Here is a 24980-nt window from a genome sequence, read left to right as displayed (position 1 = left end):
AAGAAAGAGAAGAGAAGACATGGCTATCTAGCTAACCACCACGTTAACAATAAGTGCAGTATCCTCAACTGAGAAGGCATCTAGGTACATCTTTCTTGGTTTCTACAGTGTGAGCCCCTCTGGCCTCGCTGCACTAGCTCTTTTTTTTTCATTTGATTGACATTTATACCTACTGTATTTGTTGTTTTCTGCCCAGCTTTAATTAAAGGTGAGATAACATTTTATTCCTACGGGTGCGATGTGCCACCCCAATGCTATCTGAGGGCGCCTGTGGCTGTTCCAGATTGTGTTCAACGTTGAATAAAAACGAGCACGAAGAACACGACATATATACAAAGGAAACAAACACCACGGTAACTCTCGATTATTTTAGTGTTTATTTTTGTTTTCGTTTTTCCGTTATTGTACTTTTCGCACTATGTAACATACCCATTCACCCAACTACAAAAGGTGTTTTTATAAGTTGAAATTTCTCGTTTTATCAAAATAAATATAAAACACAATTATTTTTTTTTGTGTGTGTGTGGGGGGGGGGGGGGATACTATAAATGCAGGTATGCAATCATTACCTACATTTTCTGCTCCAGGTGAACGTCACCGTCTTATATGAGTCGTACTGCAAGGACAGCTCGTCGTTCATCACGAAACAGCTGTGGCCCGTGTACAAGCAGCTCAAGAACCAGATGACCGTCGATCTGGTGCCCTACGGCAGGTCAAAAACGAAAGAGTCGAGTTCAGGCGGCCCTGCCACCTTCGTGTGTCGACACGGAGCAGCCGAATGTCTCGCCAACATTGTTCATTCCTGCGCCATCGCCCTTTACCCGAACACGGCGCTACACCTCAACTTCATAGCCTGCACCATGAAGACCTGGAAGCCAGAGCGAGCCGTGAAGAAGTGTACGCGCGGCGGTCCCATGGACAGCCAGAAAATCCAAGGTTGTGTGAGCTCTTCCCAGGGAAAGAACCTTTTCCAGAAAATGGGTGCCAGAACCGCGGCATTGAAGCCTCCCATCACGATCGTGCCGAGCGTCGTCATCGACGGGACATTCAATAAGAAGGACCAGAAGAAGATTCGGAAGGACCTCAAAGCAGCCGTCTGCCGTCATTTCAAGCCGCCCGTGCCAGAGGCGTGCGAGAAGAAGAAGAGAGGATTGTTTCGAAAAAGGTGAAGTTGGACCGCGAGAACGGGTGACGGAGTAACATTCCGCGACGCGACGAAATTGCCGTTCCTCCTGACACTGATTAAAATTCGAACTCGATACTCGTTGGAATCCACGGACGACGCTATTTCGCTAAAGCGGGGGAAAAAAAAAAGAAAAAGATATAGGCGCCTGTATTTTGCGTGCAAGTGGACGCAAAACAAAAATGTATAAGTTCCGACTTCCTTATTGACCGTCCAGTGATTAGTTACGTAAACGCTTTTAGTGCGTCATTTCAGGGCTGTTGTCATTTTCGCTAACATGTTGCGTCAACATGGTTGTTTCCTCTTGGTAGCGCTCTCCCACCCGGAGCTTATCTCATTCAAATCCTCCTATACTCATTGTCACATAGAAAAACTGCTGGGCGATTTCGTTACACGTGAAATATCTCGGTAGTGCTCCGGAACGTTGCCGATCCCAGCGCCTACTCTCACTGCGCTCTTCATCAGGTACTTCACAGGTGGTATGCATGTTTGATAACAGTTCCAGCATTGGAGATAGTGGCGCCAGTCGGGTTTTAAAGCCTGGGGTGCTACCCTGGTCACAAAAGCGAACTAGAAAACTCCTTCCCACGGGGTACCGAGCTCTCCCATTGGCCACAGCGCTTGATTCCACGCGGTTGCCATGAAAACGTTCGCGAAACACGAAAGCAACCGTTTGCCGTAAATGTAGTTTTTCGAGTTCGGATTGTGACGACAAAGTGACACATGACAACGCATGACCTATTTTGGGTCTCCCCCCTTTATGGTCCCTCCCCCATTGCCCCCGAACAAACTCCCAAAATTATTGCAGCTAAAATTTAAAGAAAAAAAAAAGTGACTGCTTGTAGACATGAATTCAATCTCCGAGCCCGGCCCAAACCGTTCATGAATGTTTCACTTCGGTATTTTACCTACTCTAATTACACGAATTAATGTAGCACCATCCCGCCAACAGCGCTAGAAATTTTCAATACAATTATAAACCAAGCACAGAATCGTTACTATGCCACTGAAATCACTCGAGAAGTATCAGAGTTCAATATGTCTCGAAATGAATTCTTTTCGATTGTAGTTTTGGCTTTCCTGTCGATTTTTATGGCAGAATTACGAGAATTGGAGAATTAGAAATGGTGCACAGAGAGGCCCTGAGATTTATTTTTAATAATTATGGCCCCTATGATTCGCCGACATCATTAATGAAACAAACAGACCTAACTGCTCTCTCCCACCACGCAAGAACTGACCGGCTGAAAGCTCTCTTTCAGATCATCACGGACAGCCTTCACATCAACACAGATAACATGTTTAGCTTCTTTACCAGAACTAACACTAGAGCTTGACACGCAAGATACATAAACATTTTCAAGGTCCGCATAAATTGCTTTAGAAATTCGTTTTTTCCACAAACTATATCCGATTGGAACAGCCTTCACCCCAGCATCCCTAAAACTTCCTGCACCGGCTGGCAGCCTTATAGCAAGCGACTTGCTCATTATGTCGAAATGTATTCATTTATATATATTTTTGTAACTTTCTCCTACGATGCCCTTATGTTTGGGAGTAGTATTGTGAAATAAATAAAATACTTTTGTCTGAACAACATCGATAAGACATAAGACAAAACAATAATCAATTTAAAAGAAAACAGATTAGTGCCAGATGTGTTCAGACGTCACACGAGCAAAGCTACGTTTCCAGTATAAATGAATGGAGAACAAGATGTCATTATTAATGACGCATGCAGGGCTCGATGCATAAAAACGCGATCTCGCAGCCAAGGGACAGTTGCGGGCCGAATCTCAGAGAGTCGCGGGCCATCGTGCTTGAGACCCTTGCCATACACCAACCCATCGTTCTGACTTTCTCTGACAGTTTCGTGCTCCTGACTCTGATAATACCTCCGTATTATCAGCGCACGAAACCGACACTAAAAGTCACCGTCCTTACACAACTATTTTGTTATTGGGGGGACAAAAACTTTCAGCCTTTCCACTCTGGTGAAGGAGGAAGAGGAGCGTAGCTGTGCTATGGTGGGAATGAAATATAATAGCCGGCCGCAAGTCGGCAAACCAGAGAGGAAAGACTGGAAAGGTTGCCGCCTTCGCTCATAGATGGTGGTAGCTGTCCAGAGTTTTGTGTCATCATTTGTTTGCTGGCGGACACGATCCTGGGGAAACTAGCCCTAAACAGCTCCGTTGTAAAATAGGTCCATGTGTGTGGAAACCCTGTCCGGCGTTTCCCGCTTGACTGACCCTCACCCGCGTCTGTACTTGACTGCGCGCCGCCTCACGTCACGTGACCAAGCTCCGGCAGCGGGGCTGACATCGTCCCCAATTGCCGCCTAAATGGAAGGGTCACGTGGTCAAGAGTTCGCTGCGAGCAAAGGGACCGACGCAGTTTACCGCCAACACTGCGTCGGCCACTTTGCTCGCAGCGCCCTCTCGTTACAGCTTCGCCTGTTACATGTAACGGCTTACTTGTAACGCGTTACACGTAACGCTTTACTTTTATTTGTAGCGTAGTAGCGTCCCGTTACTTGTTAAAAAAACTTTGAACTATAACCTACTTATGTTACTTCTTTTGAGTAATTGGTACCTATTACCTTACTCCTTACATCTTCTTAGCAAGAGTAGAAGGAAATAAATGAAACCTATATTTTTTTCGCAATTCTAGCCCCCAAGTTATATTAATTCTTGAACTCATCCTACATACCTTCAAAGTTTTGCGTCTCTTTTCCTACGCAAACACTCCCACTTTAGAAAAAAAAAAGGCCCACGCTTTTTGTTCAAGTGTCGAAAAACTCGGTCGCTAGAAAAAAGCTGTTACCGCCAATTTATAAATAAAAAGTAACGCAAAGCTGGCGAGCGTTACTCTTTATCGGTAACAGTAACGGGCTTCTTTTATTTTTGAGGTAACGTAAGTCGGTAACGCGTTCTTTTTATTTGCAAGTAAGGAAAAACGTATTTCGTTACTTCTTTCGGTAACGCCTACGACATTGCCTGCGGCACATAAAACGGCACTCGGGCGACCGAACCGAGCCCTCGCACGACCGTGAAGCGAGCGATTAAGGAGTTTTCGTAGACCACGTTTCCCCCTCAGCTAAGCCCTCCGCAACGAAGCAGCCGCTATTGCGCCGGTGCGCCGATGGTCTTGTCTGTAGAGTTCCGGCTAGCATAGCTGGTTGCGGAGAGCCTTGCGGGACAGCGGAAACGATCTACGAAAACTCCCCAATAAACTGTAGACTGAACGCGTGTGGAAAACCTTATAGTGTTTAAAAACATATATCTGCATTTGAATTCTCAAACAGCATGAATGGATCTATACGGCTGAACCCTTCAAATTGGGTGGCGGCTAGCGCCACCCAGCCAAAGCTTCTAAAAAGTTTTGGCTGGTTTAAGGCGACTAGTGCCATCTGGTGGAAGAGGATCCAAACAACCGTCACCGGTATCGATCTGAAGTGTATGCATGCTTCGCTCAGGGAACCGACAAGGAGTGCAATCGTTTTCGTTGTTGATGTGTTCTTTTTTTTTATTTTGGGGAGGGGGGGGGGGGAGGGAGGGAGAACGGCATCCCTGGCCCGTGATTTAAAGAAAGCCAATTGTCGAACGTGGGTTGTACAAACATATCTTATGGCCAACCACAAGCTACGAATACTCGCTACAACAACCTCGTTGTTGTAGTGAGCAATGTATACAAAATTAGATGTTCGTGTTTAGTCAGCGTAAAGACGGTCTGCTATTGAGGAATGCCGACACTGGTTTACACTTTAGATGATAAATGTAGCCAGTGCAAGAGTACTGCTATTCTGAAGTCTTTAAACTGCATTACGCAAGAGTGATACTTGCCCGAGCACCCGTACGAGTCTCATCAAGATCGAAACGAATAGGGGCGGGGATTGAACCCAGAATTCCCGAGTTCTGCAGAACGAGCTTTTCCTCCACGTGCTCTAAGTGGTGATGCGCTGACACACTTGGCCACAGATGCCCCCAGATACAAAACCCCTTATACTTTTTGCTCGACTGCAATCTAAGATGCAAGGTTCTCGGGGAGGTGGGGGGGGGGGGGGGGGGGGGGTAGTAAAACCTCGTTCAGTTTATTCATCTATGCGGCGCAGCTGGGGTTCAGGCAGACATTTACAAGTTACTAATAAAGTGATTCAATAGCGGTACTCTTCACTTGCTTAACGAATAACTAAATACATTACAGGTTACTGAATCGCCCAACAGCCGCTTCACTCTAACTCCCAATATAACGGTTTGCTCCCTTGTTACTGTGTTGTTGCTCTGAAAGAATGGCTTCCTTTCAAAGTTTTGCGTCGTTAATATTTCCTTTTTTTCTTAACGTGGTCAGGAAGGAGCTGTACTTACACACTGACCCAATGTTGGTCGGAAAGATCTCTTGGAGATTGGTGCGACCGATATTAAGTGTAGATATTATTCCTGCGCATAAAAATACAGAAATGGGGGGGGGGGGTGGAATATGTACTAACATTGTCGTAATTTCTGAAGTCAAGCAGAGCTGCCAATTGGGGGCTAATGAAAAGATCTGACTGTGGTACAGACGCCACAGTGATAGAGACTCCAGGGCGAGCTTCACTACTCGCCGGCAACTATTTTATTATGTTTATTTGGGTTTTTAGTTCTGTTTTGTTTGAAAGGGGAAAGGGTTCTTCCTTGTGAAATTGTGTTGAACCCGGATTCTACATGCCGCGTTCCTGTGTTCCCGGGGCAGAGGTCGACGGAAAGGGCGTCATATATTAGAAATCGTGTAACACAAATAATATTACTAAGGGATATGGCAGGATTTATAACGATAAAAAAAAGACGGAGGTCGAACCCTTTGAATCTTGGTTTCAAGCACCTATTCAGGGCTGCAGGACCGTACCGTTCGTCGCAAGGCAAGTTAGAGACGGTCAATGGGAAGTGAGAAAATTTGTCCTGGAGTGATTTTCGTCCAGAAGGATTTTGCCCTTGTAAAAGTTTAACAAAGATTGTAAAAAAAAAAAAAATCTTATATTTTTATTTTGCAATCTATATATTTTCTTAAATTTTTACTGAGCATATTGCTTCTAAATAAGTAATCAGGTAAGGCTTTCGAGACACCAACGTGTTATCGAAGCTAGGATGATCGGGCCTTCGTGTCGATCTCATCCTGCCAGAGAGCATCAGGGCATTTCGAACTACTTTCACCTACATTTTGCATTAAGTCTCAATGTTAATAAGGTGACTGAAGAGTGGGAATCCATAAAAATACTTTGAAGCGTGATGTTTGCTTATACACTTTAGCATTATTTATTAACTTATAAAGTCGCCGATATCATTATAAAGTCGCTGATATCATAAGCGTTGGAACGCAACCTGGTCATCCACCGCCCATATCAATGACCCAGGTTTGTGCCGGGCGCACGTGCGCTCGCCCATCTTGAGCGCCCATCAAGGCTGTTGGCGCGCACTCTTCCCTTCGGTAATGCCGTCCACATAAATATTTCTGCAATAATCGAAACTCCAGCATAGTAAAGCCCCTCTATCCTGGAAAAAGTGACGCCATTTATTGTTGTGGAAATGCTCGAGGCACGTGCCGCTCGCCACTTCTGGGAAATTCATGGCGTCTGAAATCTAGCTCAGTGCTGCGCTGTGTCGCCATGATTAGTAAACTCTAGTGCCACTAAATAAGCTACGCTTCAGAGTAACGACACTTGGCCATATTGTGTCTTAAAATCATGGTTGCCAGTTGTCTGAAGCTTTATCTGAAATCACAGGAAACGCCTTTTTGCCCTCCACAAATGTTTAAACAGTTCGTAACAGAGCAAAGCAATATTGCGTGACCTTCTTAACAACGAATCTAAATCTGAGGAAGTCGCACTTTTGAATCATGACGATCGGCAGTTGCGTCTGCTCTGCATACGAGCCAAAATGGCGGCGCCCACAACAATGCCGGGGAACGGAGTGCCGATACTCTAAGCGCAGATCATTTAGTGACTCTAGTAAACTCTATACTTCGTTTCACCTTATGTTGTACCGCAGCGAAGGCTAGAAGCGCGAGCTCATGACGTTGGCAGATGCTCTTAAGTCACGAGAGCTTGTGCCGCCGAGATGTGCCCCAGATCAAGGAGCTCGAGCTTGTAGCCTTTCCTGCTGTACATCATGAGGTGAAATAGAGTATAGTTTTGATCTTCCCAAGGGCTGCACGTTGCACGTGCCTCGTGCATTGACGAACCTTGCGCTACTTTTGAAACATGAGGGGGCTTTACAGCATAGCGGACGGTTCCTATTAGCGATGTGCGCGGCGAAAAGCGTCGCTGTAGTCAGCTTTCCACGATTGGCCAAACCATGGGCATATGAGCACTGTCAGATTGTCAACTTTGACGGTGTTAGTTTCGGATTGCGATGGCTCCTAGCTTCTACTGTGCTTTTTAAACACACCATCAAACTCGTCGTCGCCCCCGATGGTAAGTAGCCAGAATAACTACTGGTGACGTCACGGCGAGGCAAATCCCAGTCGTGACGTCACGGAGGGAAACCATAAGAGGGCGCCACCGAAACATCTCGGCGCTAATACTCTGTTTCAGCTTATGATGTACCGCAGGAAAGGCTACAACCGCGAGCTCCTTGCTCTGGGGCACATCTCCGCGGCACAAGCTCTCGTGACTTAAGAGCGGCTGCCAACGCTATGAGCTCGCGCTTCTAGCCTTCGCTGCGGTACAACATACGGTAAAACGAAGTATAGTGGGAAAACACTGAACTGAACCAAAGTGGCCCTTCCGCGATTTCTGCTCGTTCCTTGCGGCTTCTGTGATTACATGTTGTCGGCGGTTGGCGCGATGGAACAGTTGTACCAATGGCTCTTGTTGCGGTGGTGTTAGCGTGTTGCGAAGGTCGTTTGGAAAGCAACCTACACTAAAGCGTGAACCAGACACTGTGCGTTGACCAACTCTCCTCGGCACCGCAGTCTTTTCATCCCTTCCACGCAGAAGGTCAAGCTCCTGGAAGATCGCTTTTTCCAACACATCGCCGCAGGTTTGAAGCGTTGTGAATGAGTATCGGGGCAAAACATCTTGAGTCCAATGCTTGCCTGCTGAGACTCCAGCGTTATGCGTTGTGCAGGAAAATAGCACGATGGACTTCTTTTAGGCCGCCATATTTGCCCGATAGTTGCGAGACTCCTGTAGGTCGCAGGAGTTGCGAATATTGTATTTTATACAAAACTGAAATTTACTGGTATGATTTTTAACGGAACTTCAATTCTCTCTGATGCTGCTGAAGGAGATGATCCCAAACGTTATCGCCTTTGGGATCCTTTGAACCTCTTCAGACGTCCGTCGAGCTTGGCACTCTAGTCTGCCTCAGTACGGCGCCGTTTTCATGCTAATTCAATCTAAAGTGAATTAATGTATAATCGCATAGCAATTCAGGTTTCGTGTTCGCTTTATTTTGCGAAGAAAAGCTGTTGCTAGAATTTGTCGGTAATTAACGTATAACAATAAACTACTCTTGGGTTACACGTTATATCTAGGGGGCAAAAGCTTCCCTCTGAATTGACCAGAGAAACTTGTTGTATATTCATACACCGATTCAGCTTTTCCCACTAAATTTTGCTGTCGACTCACGACAGATGCACCCACACGACCTCACGGTTTGGGGGCCCAAGAAATGATATTCCATTTACAAATACCACGAAACTATATATCACACTTACAGTAGCACCTCCTGAAGAAAGAATTCCAATGGGGAAGTCCGCTGAGCGAGCCCTTGATTTACGGTGCCCGGAACGCGTCTCCGACTGGCTTGTTTAACCCTGGCCTCCTCCATGCTCAGAAAGCCTGGCAGTACGACGACGGAGCCACAGAGTGCCCGGTTGCAGACTTGGAGCGCGAGGATCTGGCAGCACAGAGCATCAAAGAGCCATTTCTCGGAGAACCTGGACGTCAGCGCACAGCTCTTGCAGCGGCGAGGACCCCAAACACACTCGTCCGCTTGCGAGAAGTGTGTTTCAGCATCTCGCCGCAGCGGGGTGCCAGTCACGTGGCTCTCGCCTCAACCCATTGTCTGCCGCACCACCTTTCCCATTTCAGCGGCCGCTTCTCGTGGCGATCTGCCAGGCTTTCCCAGTATATAGGAGGCTATGGTTTAACGCGTCCTCAAAAGCGGTCCCTCGATTTCTGCCTGATGAGGTCATAGAAGCGTCGTACGGTTGCCTGCCGCGATCCTGGCAGTGCCAGGGGCGGATCCAAGGCCGGGGGGGGGAAACGACGGGGGCGGCCGCCCCCCCCCCCCCTACTAAGTCGACCCTCTCCCCTCCCCCCTTCTCGGATGGCAATTTGACATGGGTAGACCCCCGACCCCGACTACCGACCCCCCCCCCCCCCCCCCCCGAAATAAAGCCGATTACTGGCCTGTTAGGTGGTAGAAGGCTCGGTACTCAAGGACGAGGGTTCAAAATAGGGTAGTTCGCACCCTAGCAGGCACACTTGTACTCTGAACTTGGAGACCCACTCCGTCGAATGGGAGAATAGTATCCTTACATATTTTCCCGCCCCCCGAAAACGGAGTTCTGGATCCGCACCTGGGCAGTGCACAGCACCGGAGCTGAATGCAGCAGACGCCTGTTCTTCTGCAGGTCTCTCTGCAGCCTGATAGTGCTCCACGGAAGGTTCAACAGCCGAAGGTTGGGACGCCTCGACGAAAGCGACGTTCGCGTTCGGTCGCACTTTGTACCGGAGCTCCTACGACCATCGGCCAGGATTGCGTCATTCGACAACATGACGCGCCGGCTTGTGTGACGTCGTTGGCATTTTGAAATTGTTTTCAATGCATGGGTGGTAGCAGAACACAGCTGAAGAGAGGAGGAGATGAGAGCTCGGAGCTTCTTGTGCAGAGGACGCGGTGACGTCAGGGTCACGAGCTCTGATTGGAAGAATAGTGGGTAGACACAAAGGTTAGCTGCCTTTGTCTCTACCTAATGCCTGTATCCAATCAGAGCTGACAGGACCGTCGTCGCGCAGGAGGAGGGGAGGCTTCAGTGACTGGCGTCGGGTGCCAAACGCTGGCGTCGGGTGCTGTACTTCGTTTCACGATAACTTGGCGAACTGAGGAGGCTACGGCCCCCGCTACCCATTAAAGGGCCTCTGACAAGCCAAAAAAAAAAAACTTTTTTCATGCTAGGCGTTAAAATGGCATGTCAGGACATTACAAAAAAAAATTTCACGATAGATGTGCGTATTTTTTTTATAAATATAGAAATACGAGGCCCAATTCAAAGTTCCCGCCAGTACACTGTGGCATAACAGTGTACCGCAAGGTGTCGGAGCGATCAGAAGGGGGGCATCGCCGAGAGCGCGTGTAATATTTTTTAAATATTTTTGTTATTCTCTGCACCTCCACGAGCGATCCAAGCAGACAAGGTTTATTTTACTTGCTTTTCATCGCTTAATGTTGCTGTAAAGGTAGAAGAAGAGGAGTCAGTGAATTGACGTGATAAACTACAATGCCTAGAAGGTGCTGTGTGAGGGACTGTCCCAGTATTTCAGCAACTGAAGAAAAGATCACACTGCATGCATTTCCGAGAGACGGCAGGCATCTTCAGCCTGGGGAGTATACGATGATTCGACGATCTCCAGTGTCCGAACCTTCAGCAATGCAATTGGGCGTGGCGTACGCAAGCAATCGTAATTTCTGCGAGCGTTCTAAATTTTTTTTCAAAAGTTTCTTTTGTGCCCACTATAGCTCTGTATTATCGGACGGACGGCATGCACTTGTACACTAGCTTGTACTCGCAACGCTTTCATCATTGACCTCCATCACGCCGATGTACTGACTCTTCGTCCTCAACTTTTACAGCACGCAAACTAACCAACGGTGCAGCGATAAAGAGCTAGTGGAACTGAAACTTCGTTTTCTACAATCGCTCGTACAAAGAGCAGAACAAAAAAATGTCTTAGGCACGGTCGCGGAAAGCACGAGGAGTGAAACTCACGTGACTTCCTGCGAACCCACTTTTAGTGACGTAGGTCGATGCCTCCCTTCTGAGAGTGAGGACGACGAAGTGCTCTAACCAGAATTTAATAGACACCAGCTGAACAACCCAAGCACACAAATGTAAGAAGGACGAGAGAGACGCATTCAACCGCTGGACTACCAACTGAAATTTAATGAAACACTTCATCTTCATCGACAGGCTAGGATCAATCATACCTAGCTTCCCTCACTTCTTCCTCTTTTTCCTCATTATTAAACTAAGGCATCCTCCTCGTCTGTCTACTTGTGGGCGGTACTTCCCCTCGCAAGAACGTTCTCTCTTCTCTGGTGAAGGTCACAGAGGGTGAACTAACACACATGTCCCCTTTCTCTTGTATGTTTAAAGCTTCTAAAACCTCGCGTGCAAACCGGTTTCGATGGTGCCCCATGACGGTAACTTTGTCTATGTTCGCCTTGCACTTGCAGTCGCGGCAATGTAGGGCTAAGTGACCTGCTGCCGTCAAGGTCTTCAAGCTATTGGCATGTTCCCGGGTCCTATCATTTATACACCACCCGGTTTGGCCGATGTAACAGCGGCCGCATGTCAGGGGTATGTGGTATATAACCTCCTTGTCGCACTGGGCATAAACCGTCCTGTGATTGGTGCCACAAACCTTGCCGTTGCTGGTTTGCCCTTGATTAACCCTGCGGCACAACGAATAGGCCTTATTGGGCGCCGAACACAGCACTTGTACCTCATGTCGATTGGCCATCTTTTTTAACCTATGCGTAATCCCATGAATATATGGAACAACCACAAACGGTCTTCTTTTCTTCTTTTGCTGTGTGGAAGGGTCGTTGCGTCCGCAAGTCCAGTGCGACAAGGAGGTTATGCCCAGTGCGACAAGGAGGTTATATACCACATACCCCTGACATGCGGCCGCTGTTACGTCGGCCAAACCGGGCGGTGTATAAATGATAGGACCCGGGAACATGCCAATAGCTTGAAGACCTTGACGGCAGCAGGTCACTTAGCCCTACATTGCCGCGACTGCAAGTGCAAGGCGAACCTAGACAAAGTTACCGTCATGGGGCACCATCGAAACCGGTTTGCACGCGAGGTTTTAGAAGCTTTAAACATACAAGAGAAAGGGGACATGTGTGTTAGTTCACCCTCTGTGACCTTAACCAGAGAAGAGAGAACGTTCTTGCGAGGGGAAGTACCGCCCACAAGTAGACAGACGAGGAGGATGCCTTAGTTTAATAATGAGGAAAAAGAGGAAGAAGTGAGGCAAGCTAGGTATGATTGATCCTAGCCTGTCGATGAAGATGAAGTGTTTCATTAAATTTCAGTTGGTAGTCCAGCGGTTGAATGCGTCTCTCTCGTCCTTCTTACATTTGTGTGCTTGGGTTGTTCAGCTGGTGTCTATTAAGTATGTGTAACCAACGTGCTCAACTCTTTCCGGTGGTGTCTAACCAGAAGACGTGAAATCTTCCATTCCTGGTAATTTTTCGTATTTTTTACCATCTACTGCGAAAATCTCGATCAAATATTAACGGGCAGTATTTCTAAACCCAGTGTGCCTGACAAAGCAATCGAACAGACCGCCGAAATCTCTTTTAGAGAAAACGGCAGCCTTTGCCGCTGCTATCGTTCCATGTGAACGAACATGGAAGCGGCCCAAGCGGGCGTCGCTGACGCTGCTAGTACAGCACTTAGCATAACTCCTGAGCAACGTCAAAGGAATGAAACACTCGTAACGTCGCAACCAGATGATGGGCACTCTATTTGTTCCGATGGTTCCATCGCATCGTTGACTACAGACATCAACTGTATGGAACAAGTCGACGATACCGGAGGTCCGTATCAAGAGGTTAGGTCACGAAAGAGAACTCGACGCAACAACTCCAACTCCAGTTCGGAGACTATAATCCAATCAAAAGCCATCGAAGAGGGGCTCACTGTTGTGTTCGCCCCTGCGGATACTGAGACGTTAATAACGTCCCTCAGTAGCGTGAAGCTCTCAAGAGCTCTAGAAAACTCCTGTCCTGAAGGCATTCACGAGGTCCGCTTTAACAGCAGATTGAATGTCATCGCAGTTGACACCAGAAATGGTGAAGCTACAAAAACATTGCTCAACTTGAAGGCTTTCTGTGGAATTCCGGTGATGTCATACTCTCCACTGGCTGGAGCAACGGTGAACGGAATGATTCAAGACGTCGACAAAGAGCTTTCTAATGAGGAGATCACATCGCATCTCAGGTTCAATATTAACGTTGGTGCCGTCCGACGCCTAGGAAAGTCTAGCACAGTCAAAGTCACCTTCCGGGGCAAGATTCTGCCAACCCATGTTCTTCTGGGTCATGTACGCCATCCCGTTCATCCTTTTCAAGAAAGGCCCGTCCAGTGCCTTAACTGCTTTGGATTCGGACACAAGCGAGTGGCTTGCAAACGCCCCAAAAAGTGTGAACATTGTGGAAAACCATATGAATCAACAGACATCACATGCCAATCAATGCCTGCGAAATGTGTCAACAGCGGCCAAGAACATGAAGCTACAGCACGCTTCTGCTCGAAGCGAAAGAAACTAGGCGAGATCCAGGCGTACTCAAAATTCAACTCGGTGGGCTTTCATGTCGCCAAATCAGCCTTAGAGTGCGATAAGCACTTCCCAGAGATGGAATCTACTCGAGCAGGGAGCAATGCCACGAAAGAACCGACTGTCACCGAACTCCAGAACTCAGGAGAGCAAGAAATGGAAGAAACTCCAAAAGATGCAACTACATCATCGCTATACACGACGGTCGTCAAACAAACAAAACTTAAAAGTAAAGCAACTTAAAAAGATTGCCAGGGCTCAAGTCGACGCGACAAACAAAAATCAATATGCCGGCTGCATCAACACTTCAGGAACCCCAGACCCTTTCTGCACCCCCCACTCGGCCGCAACCCTGCTATTCGAAGGATACAAATGTGCAACCAACAACTTCCTTTGAAGACAGTTCACCTGAATGGATGTCTTTTGTCAAGGCCGCCGTCAAGATCGCTCTCAGCCTACTTAAAAGCATCGAATCAACCTGGGCAAAGACTCTTACTACCATAATCCAAGCAGTGCTCCCTCTTCTTGAGGAATGCTAGGGTCATCTTCTATTCAAGCTATGGGTTTTACCACCAGAACAACCTCAGTGGTGTCCGGAAGAGCTACCATACCCGAAATGCCCAGTCGGACAGACACCCTCAGTAGAAATGGCAGAGACCGCTTATGGCAGAGCAACGCCGGGCGGCCATAAATATAGACTCTCAGTGGAACTGCCGGGGGTACCGGAACAAACGTGGGGCCCTAGCTCAGTACATTGCCGGACTCGACAAACCCCCCGACATTATTGCACTCCAGGAAACTGGAACCGAGACACCCTCACTTTCGGGCTACAAGGTGCTGGTCCCTCGCATATATAAGCGCGTGGCAGTCCTAGCAGCAAACCACGTAAATGCTCGCATGCACGAACTCAGCGACAAGAACATAGACCACGTGCTTATAGAAATCATTCCCGAGAAGCGCCACTGGCCCTCGTTCTTTATTCTCAACCTATACAGTCCGCCACGCAACAGGCACGAGGATTTTAGCAAACTGTTTGCGCGCGCGCTTAAACTTGCACGGAACCAACTCCCCATAGTAGGCGACTGGGGTATCCACACGAAGGAGAAATCCGCCACGTTCCTCCGCGGATCGCGCATCACGTGAGACATACGTCATCCCTTTTTGACGCCTCGCGGCGCGTTCTCCTCCGTGGCGGAGACGCGGAGGCTTTGTGCTGACAGCACGAAAGCTCCCCAAGTGCACGGGGCGGAGCCGGGGACGGAGTTTCCCGGGATGTTGACGTCACGACAACTGTCCGCGGAGTTCTCCTTCGTGTGGATACCCCTTAATCGGGTATCCACACGAAGGAGAAATCCGCCCCTTTCCTCCGCGCAGCGCGCATCACGTGAGACATACGTCAATCCTTTCTGACGCCTCGCGGCGCCGTTCTCCTCCGTGGCGGAGGCGCGGAGGCTTTGTGCTGACAGCACGAAAGCTCCGCAAGTGCACGCGGCGGAGCCGGGGACGGAGTTTCCCGGGATGCTGACGTCACGACATCCGTCCGCGGAGTTCTCCTTCGTGTGGATACCCCTTTAACGCGCCGCACTCGGCCTGGGGGTACACTCGCTCCATGGCCAAGGGCACCCGACTTTACCACTTAATCTGCCAACAACGCCTCTCTGTCCTGACCGACCCAGAGCAGCCCACGAGGACGGGCAACAGTGTTACCCGCGACACGTGCCCGGACCTCGCGCTGACGAGATGCGGACGGTGGTCGGAATGGTCAAACCTCGAGGTGAACCTGGGAAGCGACCACGCCATAACCCAAGTGGACATCGCCATCTCGCCAGGAAAAGGTTCCTCCGGAAACAAGCCCTGACAGACTGGGATAGGTTTCGCGCAGCACGCACGGCCACACACAGCGAGCGAGAGCACGAGGATGCTTCCCTTGCCAGCTGGACCGAGCGCCTGGTGTGCGACAAGAACACCTATACGGAAACTATCAACCTGACAACAGAGACCCCAGAGGTGGACCGGCGCCTGCTCCACTTGTGGGAGGCAAGGCACGGTCTGATCAAGCGCTGGAAGCGCCAGAAGCTAAACCGCAAGCTCAAGAAACGGATCGCGGCCATCACGGCGGAAGCGCTCGAGTACGCAACCCAACTGGCGCTTTCCAACTGGAACAAGAAGTGCACCAATCTCCAGGGAAAACTGGGGACCAAAGACGCGTGGCAGCTCTTGCGACACCTCCTGGACCCTAGCAAAAGTAAACGCAATACCAGCCAGAACCTTCAGAAAATTGTGCGCGACTTCCCCGGCACCAATCAGGACCTCCTCGAGCAGCTCAAACTACGGTACATCGGCTCGTCCCCGGACCAGGAGTATCATGACTACGAAGGCGATCCAAACCCAGAACTCGACGTCCCCTTCAGCTTCGAAGAGGTATGGAGCGCGCTCCAAGACCTGGGCCGTAATACGGCACCTGGCGAGGACCGCGTCCAAAACACGCTGCTTCGTAACCTAGACACGGGCTCGGTTCAGACCCTCTTGAAACATATAAACCAGGTATGGGAGAACGGCGAGCTCCCCAAGGAGTGGAAACACTCGGAAATTATCCTCATCCCCAAACCTGGGAAGGAGCTCTGCCTCGACGACCTGCGACCAATTGCCCTCACGTCCTGCGTGGGAAAGCTGATGGAACGGGTCGTCCTCAAACGGCTGCAGCCGCACATGGAGGAAACGGGCATGTTCTCGCACGCCATGTTTGGTTTTAGAGAGCACTTGTCAACCCAGGACGTCATGCTGCAGCTAAAAGAGGACATCCTCGGCCCCATCTCCAGGACGACGGCCCAAGCGGTGCTCGCCCTGGACGTCAACGGAGCTTTTGATAATCTGGGCCACCAGCTAATCCTCCAAAACCTGACAGTCACCAATTGCGGTTCCAGAATGTACAACTACCTGCGGGACTTTCTACGGAACAGGACAGTCACCATTGGTGAAGGTGACCTCCGCACGGACGTCATCAACACCCCCAACAGGGGCACGCCGCAGGGGGCGGTGCTCTCGCCAACCTTGTTCAACTTGGCAATGAGCGGGCTGCCCCCGATTCTGGAGCGCATCCCGCATATTAAACACTCTCTGTACGCGGACGATCTCACAATCTGGACCGTGTCCGGGTCTGATGGAGAGAAGCAGGACGCGCTTCAGGCGGCAGTCGACGAAGTTCAACGCTACCTACGCCAGGGTAACCTACACATCTCGACAGTCAAATCGGAATTGATCCTAGTTTGCAAGACCCCAAGGTCCCGCCGCAAGTCGGAGCCCAGAGACGAGATAGAAGTCTTCCTGGACGACGGCTCCCAAATCCCCGTGGTGCCGCGTGCCAGAATCCTGGGACTCCACCTCCAGGAGGACGGAAAGGCGACCCATACCCTCGCACTCCTCCAGAACCAAGTCACCCAGATTCTACGCATCATGCACCGGGTCGCCAGCCGGCGACACGGCCTCAGGGAAGACGACACCATCAAACTGGTTAACGCCCTGGTGGTGTCGCGCATCATCTACGCTACACCCTATCTGAATCTCACCAAGGGAGACGAGGACAAGCTAGATGTCCTCATACGCAAGGCGTACAAGACGGCCCTCGGACTCCCCCCGTACACCTCCACAGAAAAGCTACTCAAGCTCGGCGTCCACAACACTTTTAGGGAGCTGGTGGACAGCCACCTTGCCGCTCAACGAGACCGACTCGCCCAAACCCCTACGGGCAGAAAGGTCCTAGCGTCGCTCAAGATTCTCTTTTAATGGGACAGAGAAGACACCACGGCACCCCTCCCGAGACACATCTGGAGCCAAATCAAGGTGCACGCGATCCCCCGCAACATGGACCCGACCCTCCACGCGGAACGCCGCAAGGCTCGGGCAAGATTCTACCAAAAGGCGTATGGTAAATGGGCTGATATCCTGTACACAGACGCGGCCACATATGCCTATCAACGGAATGCAGCGGCAATATGCGTCGCGGATGGAACTGGGAGCACCCGAGTCACAGCGTCGCTGCGCACCTCTAATACGACCATTGCAGAGGAATTCGCCATCGCCATGGCCATTGGGCTCGGAGAAGATCACGTCACCATCATGAGCGACTCACAAGCAACACTGCGTCGCTTCCTAGCAGGCCGTGTCTCGCCGAAGGCACTCAAGGTCCTCACTCAGATAGACCGACAGGGCTTCCCCACAGTGGAACTCATATGGATCCCAGGACACGACGAGGTGGAAGGCAATCGGTGTGCTGACATCGAGGCCCGAGCATGCACCCTCCGGGCCGCTCCTCCCGCCGCGTCGCAACTAGGGATAGATGCATACTTTATTTCGGTGCCAAACAGGTACTCAAAATCAGGGCCTACCATCGTGGCCAGAGACGTGAATATCCCCCGCCACACAAAAATCTCAACAGAGAGGACGCGGTCGCTTGGCGCCAGCTCCAGACAGGAGCGTTCCGCAACCTAGCGCTCTTGCACAAATTCTACCCTACAAGCTACAAAGCCCAATGTCCGCACTGCGGGCAATATGCTTCCTTATCACACACCGCGTGGTTTTGCACCGCTCACACTATAGCTTACACAATATTATATGTGAACCCACTCGTATTACCAGTACTTCGAGTACGTTGATCGATCACGCGCTTTGTAACATCGATAGCGGTGTGTGTGCCGGAGTTTACTCTGATCCAATGGCGGACCATCTGCCTATTTTTGTTGTTTTGCAAAACCAGTCGTCTGTAAATGCGAATCTTTGTCCTAAAATACGCACCAAGGTAAACTATGTCCTACTTCGAAGTATATTAGAACAAACAAATTTTTATGCTTTGTATAATCATGACATCAACAATGAATATGAAAACTTTGTTCATACTCTTAAAAACGCAGCAATTCAGAGCGCTGAAAGTAGGACAAACAGCAGATATGGAGAGCCGGTCTGCCCTTGGATGACGAGTCAAATTTTAGGCGTACTGAAAGAGAAAGACAGCTGGTATCGTAAATGGAAACAAAACAAAAGCAACAAATATTATCTAGGACAATTTAAGCGATTAAGGAACGCATCTGTTTCTCTTATGCGGAAAAGGAAACGGCAATATTACTCCTCTCTTATCGAATAAGCCGACGGGAATGCACAAAAGATTTGGGATATAGTTAATCACGCACTCGGCCTTCGCTCAGATCGACGTGTGCAACCCGAACTAGCCAACCAGGAAATGGTAGACAATTTTAATGACTATTTTACGAACATAGGTCCTCTCCTCGCAGCACAGTTGCCACATGTGATAGTTTCCACGAGGTTAACGGCTTCGGTTGTTAATACCTTTGTCATACAGGAAATTGAGATGGCTGAAATTACGTCTACAATTAAAAGTCTTCGAGTAAACAAATCGGCCGGGCTCGATACCGTTCCAGTAAAATTAATAAAAGATAATATAGACATTTTAGGCGTTCATTTTCTACACTTGTTTAATCATTCATTGGAAAGTGCAATATATCCCGATGAGCTCAAAATAGCAAGGGTTGTGCCCATTTTTAAAGAGGGAGATACTTCCGAGCCGTCTAGTTATCGACCAATATCAGTATTAAGTGTAATTAATACAATGTTTGAAAAAATAATTTGTAAACACATTCAGGAATTTATAAGTAAGTACAATATTCTCTGCCCTAGTCAGCACGGATTTAGGCCGAACAGATCTACCTCTTCCGCTGTACTCGTGTTAACTCAGCTTCTTAATAAGGCTCTTCATGAAAATAAAATTGCTGTGGTTGTTTATTTGGATATAAGTAAGGCTTTCGATACCGTTAATCACAAAATACTATTGAACAAGCTTCATGAGTACGGTTTTAGGGGAAAGATATTAGAGTTATTTCAAAGTTATCTTTCTAAACGAACACAATGGGTAACGATTAATAATTTTATCTCTACACCACAAACAGTGCTTACAGGGGTACCACAAGGCTCTGTTTTGGGGCCCATTCTTTTTTCTCTCTACGTCAATGATTTTCCTTCCGTTTTATGTCAGTCTGAAGCACTCATGTATGCAGACGATACGGCATTAGTTTTTGTCGGGGACACAATAAGTGAACTACAAGGTAAAATAAATGAAGAATTAACAAGGGTCTTAACGTGGTTCACTAGTAACCAACTCACACTTAACATAAAAAAAACTAAGTACACTGTGTTTCACTCTAGGAGAAGGCAAACAAATTCTGAAGAACTAGCTATATACTTAGATAACGTGCAGTTGCTGCATGTTTCCTGTTACAAATATTTGGGTGTCTTGTTTGAAACCGATATGCATTGGAAGAATCAAATTAAAAACATAAGCACAAAACTTGCTCGCGCATGCTACACACTACTAAAGGCTCGGGAGTTTTTTAATTCGTCTATACTGCGCATTCTATACTTTGCATTTGTACATAGTCACTTGAATTACTGTATAGAGTCTTGGGGCGGAACATACACCACGTATTTAGAGCCACTCAGTCGATTGCAGAAAAGGGCTATGAGACTCATTACTTATTCTAGATATACCGAACCAAGTGGTCCTCTATTTCGATCAGTTGGTGTGCTGCCACTAGACCTCCTATACAACTTAAAAATAGCTGAAACAGTCTTTAAAATAATAAAAACTAACGACCCACTCCCATTACAGATATTTAAATTACCATTACGGAATACGAGAGCTGCAACAAATAATCTGTTTAATTTGCCATCTTGTCGAAATGTTTATGGAGAAAGGCTTATTGAATTCAACGGTGCCCTGGTATGGAATGATATCCCTACCGACATCAAATGTAAACCCAATATATTGCCATCCTTAAAGAAGTATTTAATTAAATTGCGAGCCAATGAATAAGTTCAATATCATGCCCTATATATTTTTTTCAATTAGTATGTATGTTGTTTTGTGAATACTTTGATGTGTGCGTACATTTGTTTTGTTTGCCTGCCGCATTGTAAAGGTTATTTCTAATGTTGGACCCGCGACTAGCCTCCACGGCTATGGGTCCAAGCAACGATTGTGTATTTAAAAAAGAATAACAAAGGAATAATAAAGGAAAGGAACATCCCCCCCTCCCACCCTGATCCCACTCCTGAGAACTGGGAAGCCGCACTGCTCAGCTCGTCTGCTGCCGACTAACTAAAGTTGATCGGGCGGGCGAGGCTGACAGCCGACACCGTTGGGGCCCTGGACTAAGGGAACCACCCAGAGACCCAAATACAGGCATAATGAAGTTTATTCCTCCTCCTCCTCCTCCTCCCTTCTGACCGCCCCGCCACCTTGCGGTACACTGTTACGTCACAGTGCACTGGCGGGAACTTTGAATTGGGCCTCCTATTTACATTTTTATAAAAAAAAACTACGCACCTCTATAGTGAAACAATTTTTTTGTAATGTCCTGACATGCCATTTCAACGCCTAGCATGAAAAAAAAAACTTTTTTTGGCGTGTCAGAGGCCCTTTAAGAGCATCGGAGTGAGACACGTGACCTCACGTCACCGGAGTTTTTCTGTTGGCCAACAGTAGTCGACTGCGAAACCAATTAACTTCGGATGAACGTCCACCGGGCAACGTTACCGTCCGCTAGAGTAGCGATCTCTTTTGGAAGTTCATGAGAGAACCAAAGGCTCAATTTACCCGCGAGTCTGTGGCAGGTGCGAATGCCAAGACGATATTTTGAACGGAGGCGGTTGGTTACAGAGCTGAAATCGTTCAAACATCGTACAAACGCCACGTTGTTCTCGGAAGAGGCTTGATCGGAATTAAGTATCTTTGAAAAGTAACACGCATTTGTGTTCCTTCCGTGTCATGTAGCGTAGTGCCACTAGAGATGCAGTCGCGCGAGTTCAATTGCCGTTGAATTAAAAAAAAAAACCGCCCAGAACTAGTTTCACAGCGAAAGCGCTATTGCTAAGGTGGTAACGACACTTCCGTGGCCTCGACCATGGACTGTTGTCACGTGCCTTGCTCCGACGCCCTTATTGGGTCGCGGGGGCTGCGGCCTCCACGGTTTGCCAAGTTATCGTGAAGCGAAGTATAGGGAGTATTCACTGCGGGCCATAGCTGCGTGCGCGAATGCTGAGCGCGTGCTGATGGCGAGCTTCCGCAGTGCTTTTGCAACGTGCATTCCGCACCATCGAGAATGCCGGTCTTAGTAGCCTATTGATGTGAACACGTTCTGAGCATGCGCTCTAAACAGCACCCACAAATATGGCGTCCAGTGAATACTCCCTATAGTCGTGGCAGCGCCTGTCTTACTCTTTTTACGGCTTTCGGAAATACACCGGCCGTGTTTAACGAACGAGGACTTAGCCGGCGAGAAAGGGTACGAATTGTGTTTTGTAAACTAACAATTACCTCGCGCGTTCCAACGAACGAAGAAACCAAGGCCAAGACGTCGTCTGCCATGAACGGAGGAGCAGTTGCGGGAGAAGAGCTCTGGTGGCAACGATGGCTATGCCCCCACAACATGTCATCTCCTCCTCTCTTTCTTTCTTAGTTGCGCTCCGCATAGACCGTTTTACTCAAAGAGGACAATTGAGCAAAGGGGAATGGGCTACCGGCGCTTTCTTCCTCGCTGGTTAGTAAGAAACGAGCCGAAGACCCGGATGAACGCCTTGGACGCGTGAATTGCTCCAAGTTCGCTTGTTTTCTTCATGGTTTCCTCGCTTTTCGGACAGCATTCTTCGGTAACAGGCTTCACGAATAAGAACCGAAAGTGTCAGATATTTTTGGAGGACATCTGTTTCGCGTAAGGGATTCTACAAGGCACCTGCTGCTGCAGTGCCTTCCAACTCCATCGCTTTCCAGGTGAGCAAAACTTCCGGTGGCAGCTGGTTGTGTCCGTAAACAGAACCAGCCAATCACATTTCGCTTCGTCGTGACCATTGAGATAAACTCGAGTTGCCCTTTGGTAGAACTATTTACCTTAAAAACTTGCCTCTCATTTTCTGCATAAGTGACTGGAATGCATTAGCGGAGTCCCATGTAACAATCATGCATCATTCCCTATTTATAACAGCGCTCACTCAGCTCGGGTTTTCTAATTAAAATGTTGAAAATAATTGTTTAATACGACTGTTCCGATTTTCTGGTTTCTACCTTTTTATAAACCTTATTTTATGTCTGAATGTGATATATATTACCCCCTTATGCAATGCCCCTCGGGGCCTTGAGGGGATCGCCTTCGGATGAATCGTCTCCGCCGTAACTTCGTAGTTCGCTCGCCCGTCGCCCGGCTTTCGACCGCCGTGTTCCTGCTCGCCGCCGTCCTGCTGGCTGCCATGCCTGACGTCAGGCATGGCAGCGAGCAGGACGGCGGCGAGCAGGAACACGGCGGTCGAAAGCCGGGCGACGGGCGAGCGAACTACTTATTTTTAACCTGTCACCGAACACGGTTTTTTTCTGCGTGGACGTTCAAACTTGCTACAGCTCGCAATGCATACAGCATTCTAATTTAGTTGCTAACTTGCTCTGCGTGTGAAAAGAGAAGAATCGTCCCCCCCCGGAGGCATAGCTAGAGATTGTTCTCAGCGTGCGCGATCAGCACATTAAAAGAACTAAGCCAATTATATGTAACATTGGTAAGCCACTGGCTAAGACAGGCCAATGTTGCCCAGGCTAAGTCAATCGATTACCAATGTCAGTAATTGATTGGCTTAAGCTGGCCAACATTGGCCTGTCTTAGCCAATCGATTACCAATGATAGCAACTCATTGGCTAACATAGACCAATGTTGGCCAGCCTAAGCCAATTGATTACCAATGTTCGTAACCAATTGGCTAAGACAGGCCAATGTTGGCCAACCTAAGCCAACCAATAGCCAACGTTGCTAAGCCGTTGGTTGAGGTTGGCCAATGTTGGCCAGTCTAAACCAATCGATTGCCAACGTTGGTAAGCCATTGGCTGAGGTAGGCCAATGTTGGCCGGCCTAAGCCAATCGATTACCAACGTTGGTAAGCCGTTGGTCAAGTCAGGCCAACGTTGGCCAGTATATCCCAATGTACCGACAATATTGGTTCTACGATGGCCACATTGGCCCAATATTGGACCATTGTTTGCCAATTGAATACCAATGTTGGCCCAACGTCGTGTGCTGTCTGGGACGACGAAGGAGGCGGTGCCAAGCCTTCATGGCAGGGCCTTTCTCTGCATCAGCCAGACCGCTTCGACTTTGACAACGCCGGTTCCTGGCCGACGTGGCTGAGCCTTTTCGAGGACTACGCCTTTGCTTCCGGTCTTCGACAGGCGTCGGTAAAAGTTCAGGTCCGCACACTTCTTTATTGCATGGGGCCGGAAGCTCGTCCTCTTCTTGCGACGTTCGGCCTCGGCGAAGCTCCTAATACTACAAGGTGGTCGTAGAGAAGTTTACGGCTCATTTCGTCCTCCCCCACAACGAGGTGTACGAGTCGGCGCAGTTTTACCGGCGCGTCTAGCAGCGGGGGGAGACGGTGGGCAGCTACTATGCAGAGCTCTGTAAGCTGTGCAAGAGATGCAACTACCCGTCACCCGAGGTCGGGAACGCCTTGTCCGCGACCGCTTCATCGTAGGCTTACGCGACGCTCGCCTGGCCGACCAGCTCTGCCGCAACCCCAAGTTGACCCTCAAAGAAGCATGGGTGCAGGAGAGACAAGCAGAATACGCCCGAAAGCAGAGAGACCAGCTCGCAGGCCACGACACACAGTCTCGACCGGTGAGCCTCGACGCTGCCAAGTCTCGGCAGCCACAAGCGGGATGCGTCAAGCACAGCGCAGCACGCGACAAGCGCACCTCAAGCTCTAGTTCGTGCGGCTACTGCGGTCGCGCTTCACACCCTTGCTCGGAATGTCCCGCCCGCAACTCGTTGTGCAACCACTGCAAGAAAAAAGGCCATTTCGAGGACGTCTGCCATTCGCGGAAGAAACGGTCGACCCAGGTGGCAGCGCTGGGATTGCACTCCGTTCGCAACTCGGACCAAGGCAAGTTCGTGGAAGTAACTGTCAATGACTACACGGAAGTGTTCAAGGTTGACTCGGGAGCCGAAGTTTCAGCCGTCTTGAACACCTTCCCCAACCTGCCGCCGTCCCTCGACACGGTGGACAACACTCTCTACGGGCCAGGGCAGCAGCCACTCGACGTTCTCGGGTCCTTTATGGCCACTTTGCACTGGAGAGGCAAGTCAACCCAGCAAAGACTGTACGTGGTAAAATCCCCCTCCGTGCCTCTTTTCGGCTTTCCAGCCA

The 24980-nt window shown here is 49.0% G+C and overlaps 1 protein-coding gene and 1 pseudogene across 1 annotated transcript; both read left to right on the top strand.

Moving 5' to 3' along the window:
• Window positions 1-548: 548 nt before the first annotated feature.
• Window positions 549-1169, top strand: LOC115332816 (GILT-like protein 1). The gene has a single exon (XM_029995291.3). It carries the CDS (start codon window positions 549-551, stop codon window positions 1167-1169), a length of 621 nt encoding a protein of 206 aa, XP_029851151.3.
• An 11634-nt stretch (window positions 1170-12803) lies between these two features.
• On the top strand, window positions 12804-14272 carry LOC115322079 (annotated as a pseudogene).
• Window positions 14273-24980: the final 10708 nt, after the last annotated feature.

The sequence above is a fragment of the Ixodes scapularis genome, unplaced genomic scaffold (genome assembly GCF_016920785.2).
Source record: "Ixodes scapularis isolate PalLabHiFi unplaced genomic scaffold, ASM1692078v2 PGA_scaffold8__174_contigs__length_109621045, whole genome shotgun sequence".
Taxonomy (NCBI): Eukaryota; Metazoa; Arthropoda; class Arachnida; order Ixodida; family Ixodidae; genus Ixodes; species Ixodes scapularis.
This window is presented reverse-complemented; position numbering and strand designations above follow the sequence as displayed.

Coding starts and splice junctions, on each gene's coding strand:
- LOC115332816 (XM_029995291.3), top strand. CDS start 549: ATGCAGGTATGCAATCATTACCTACATTTTCTGCTCCAGGTGAACGTC.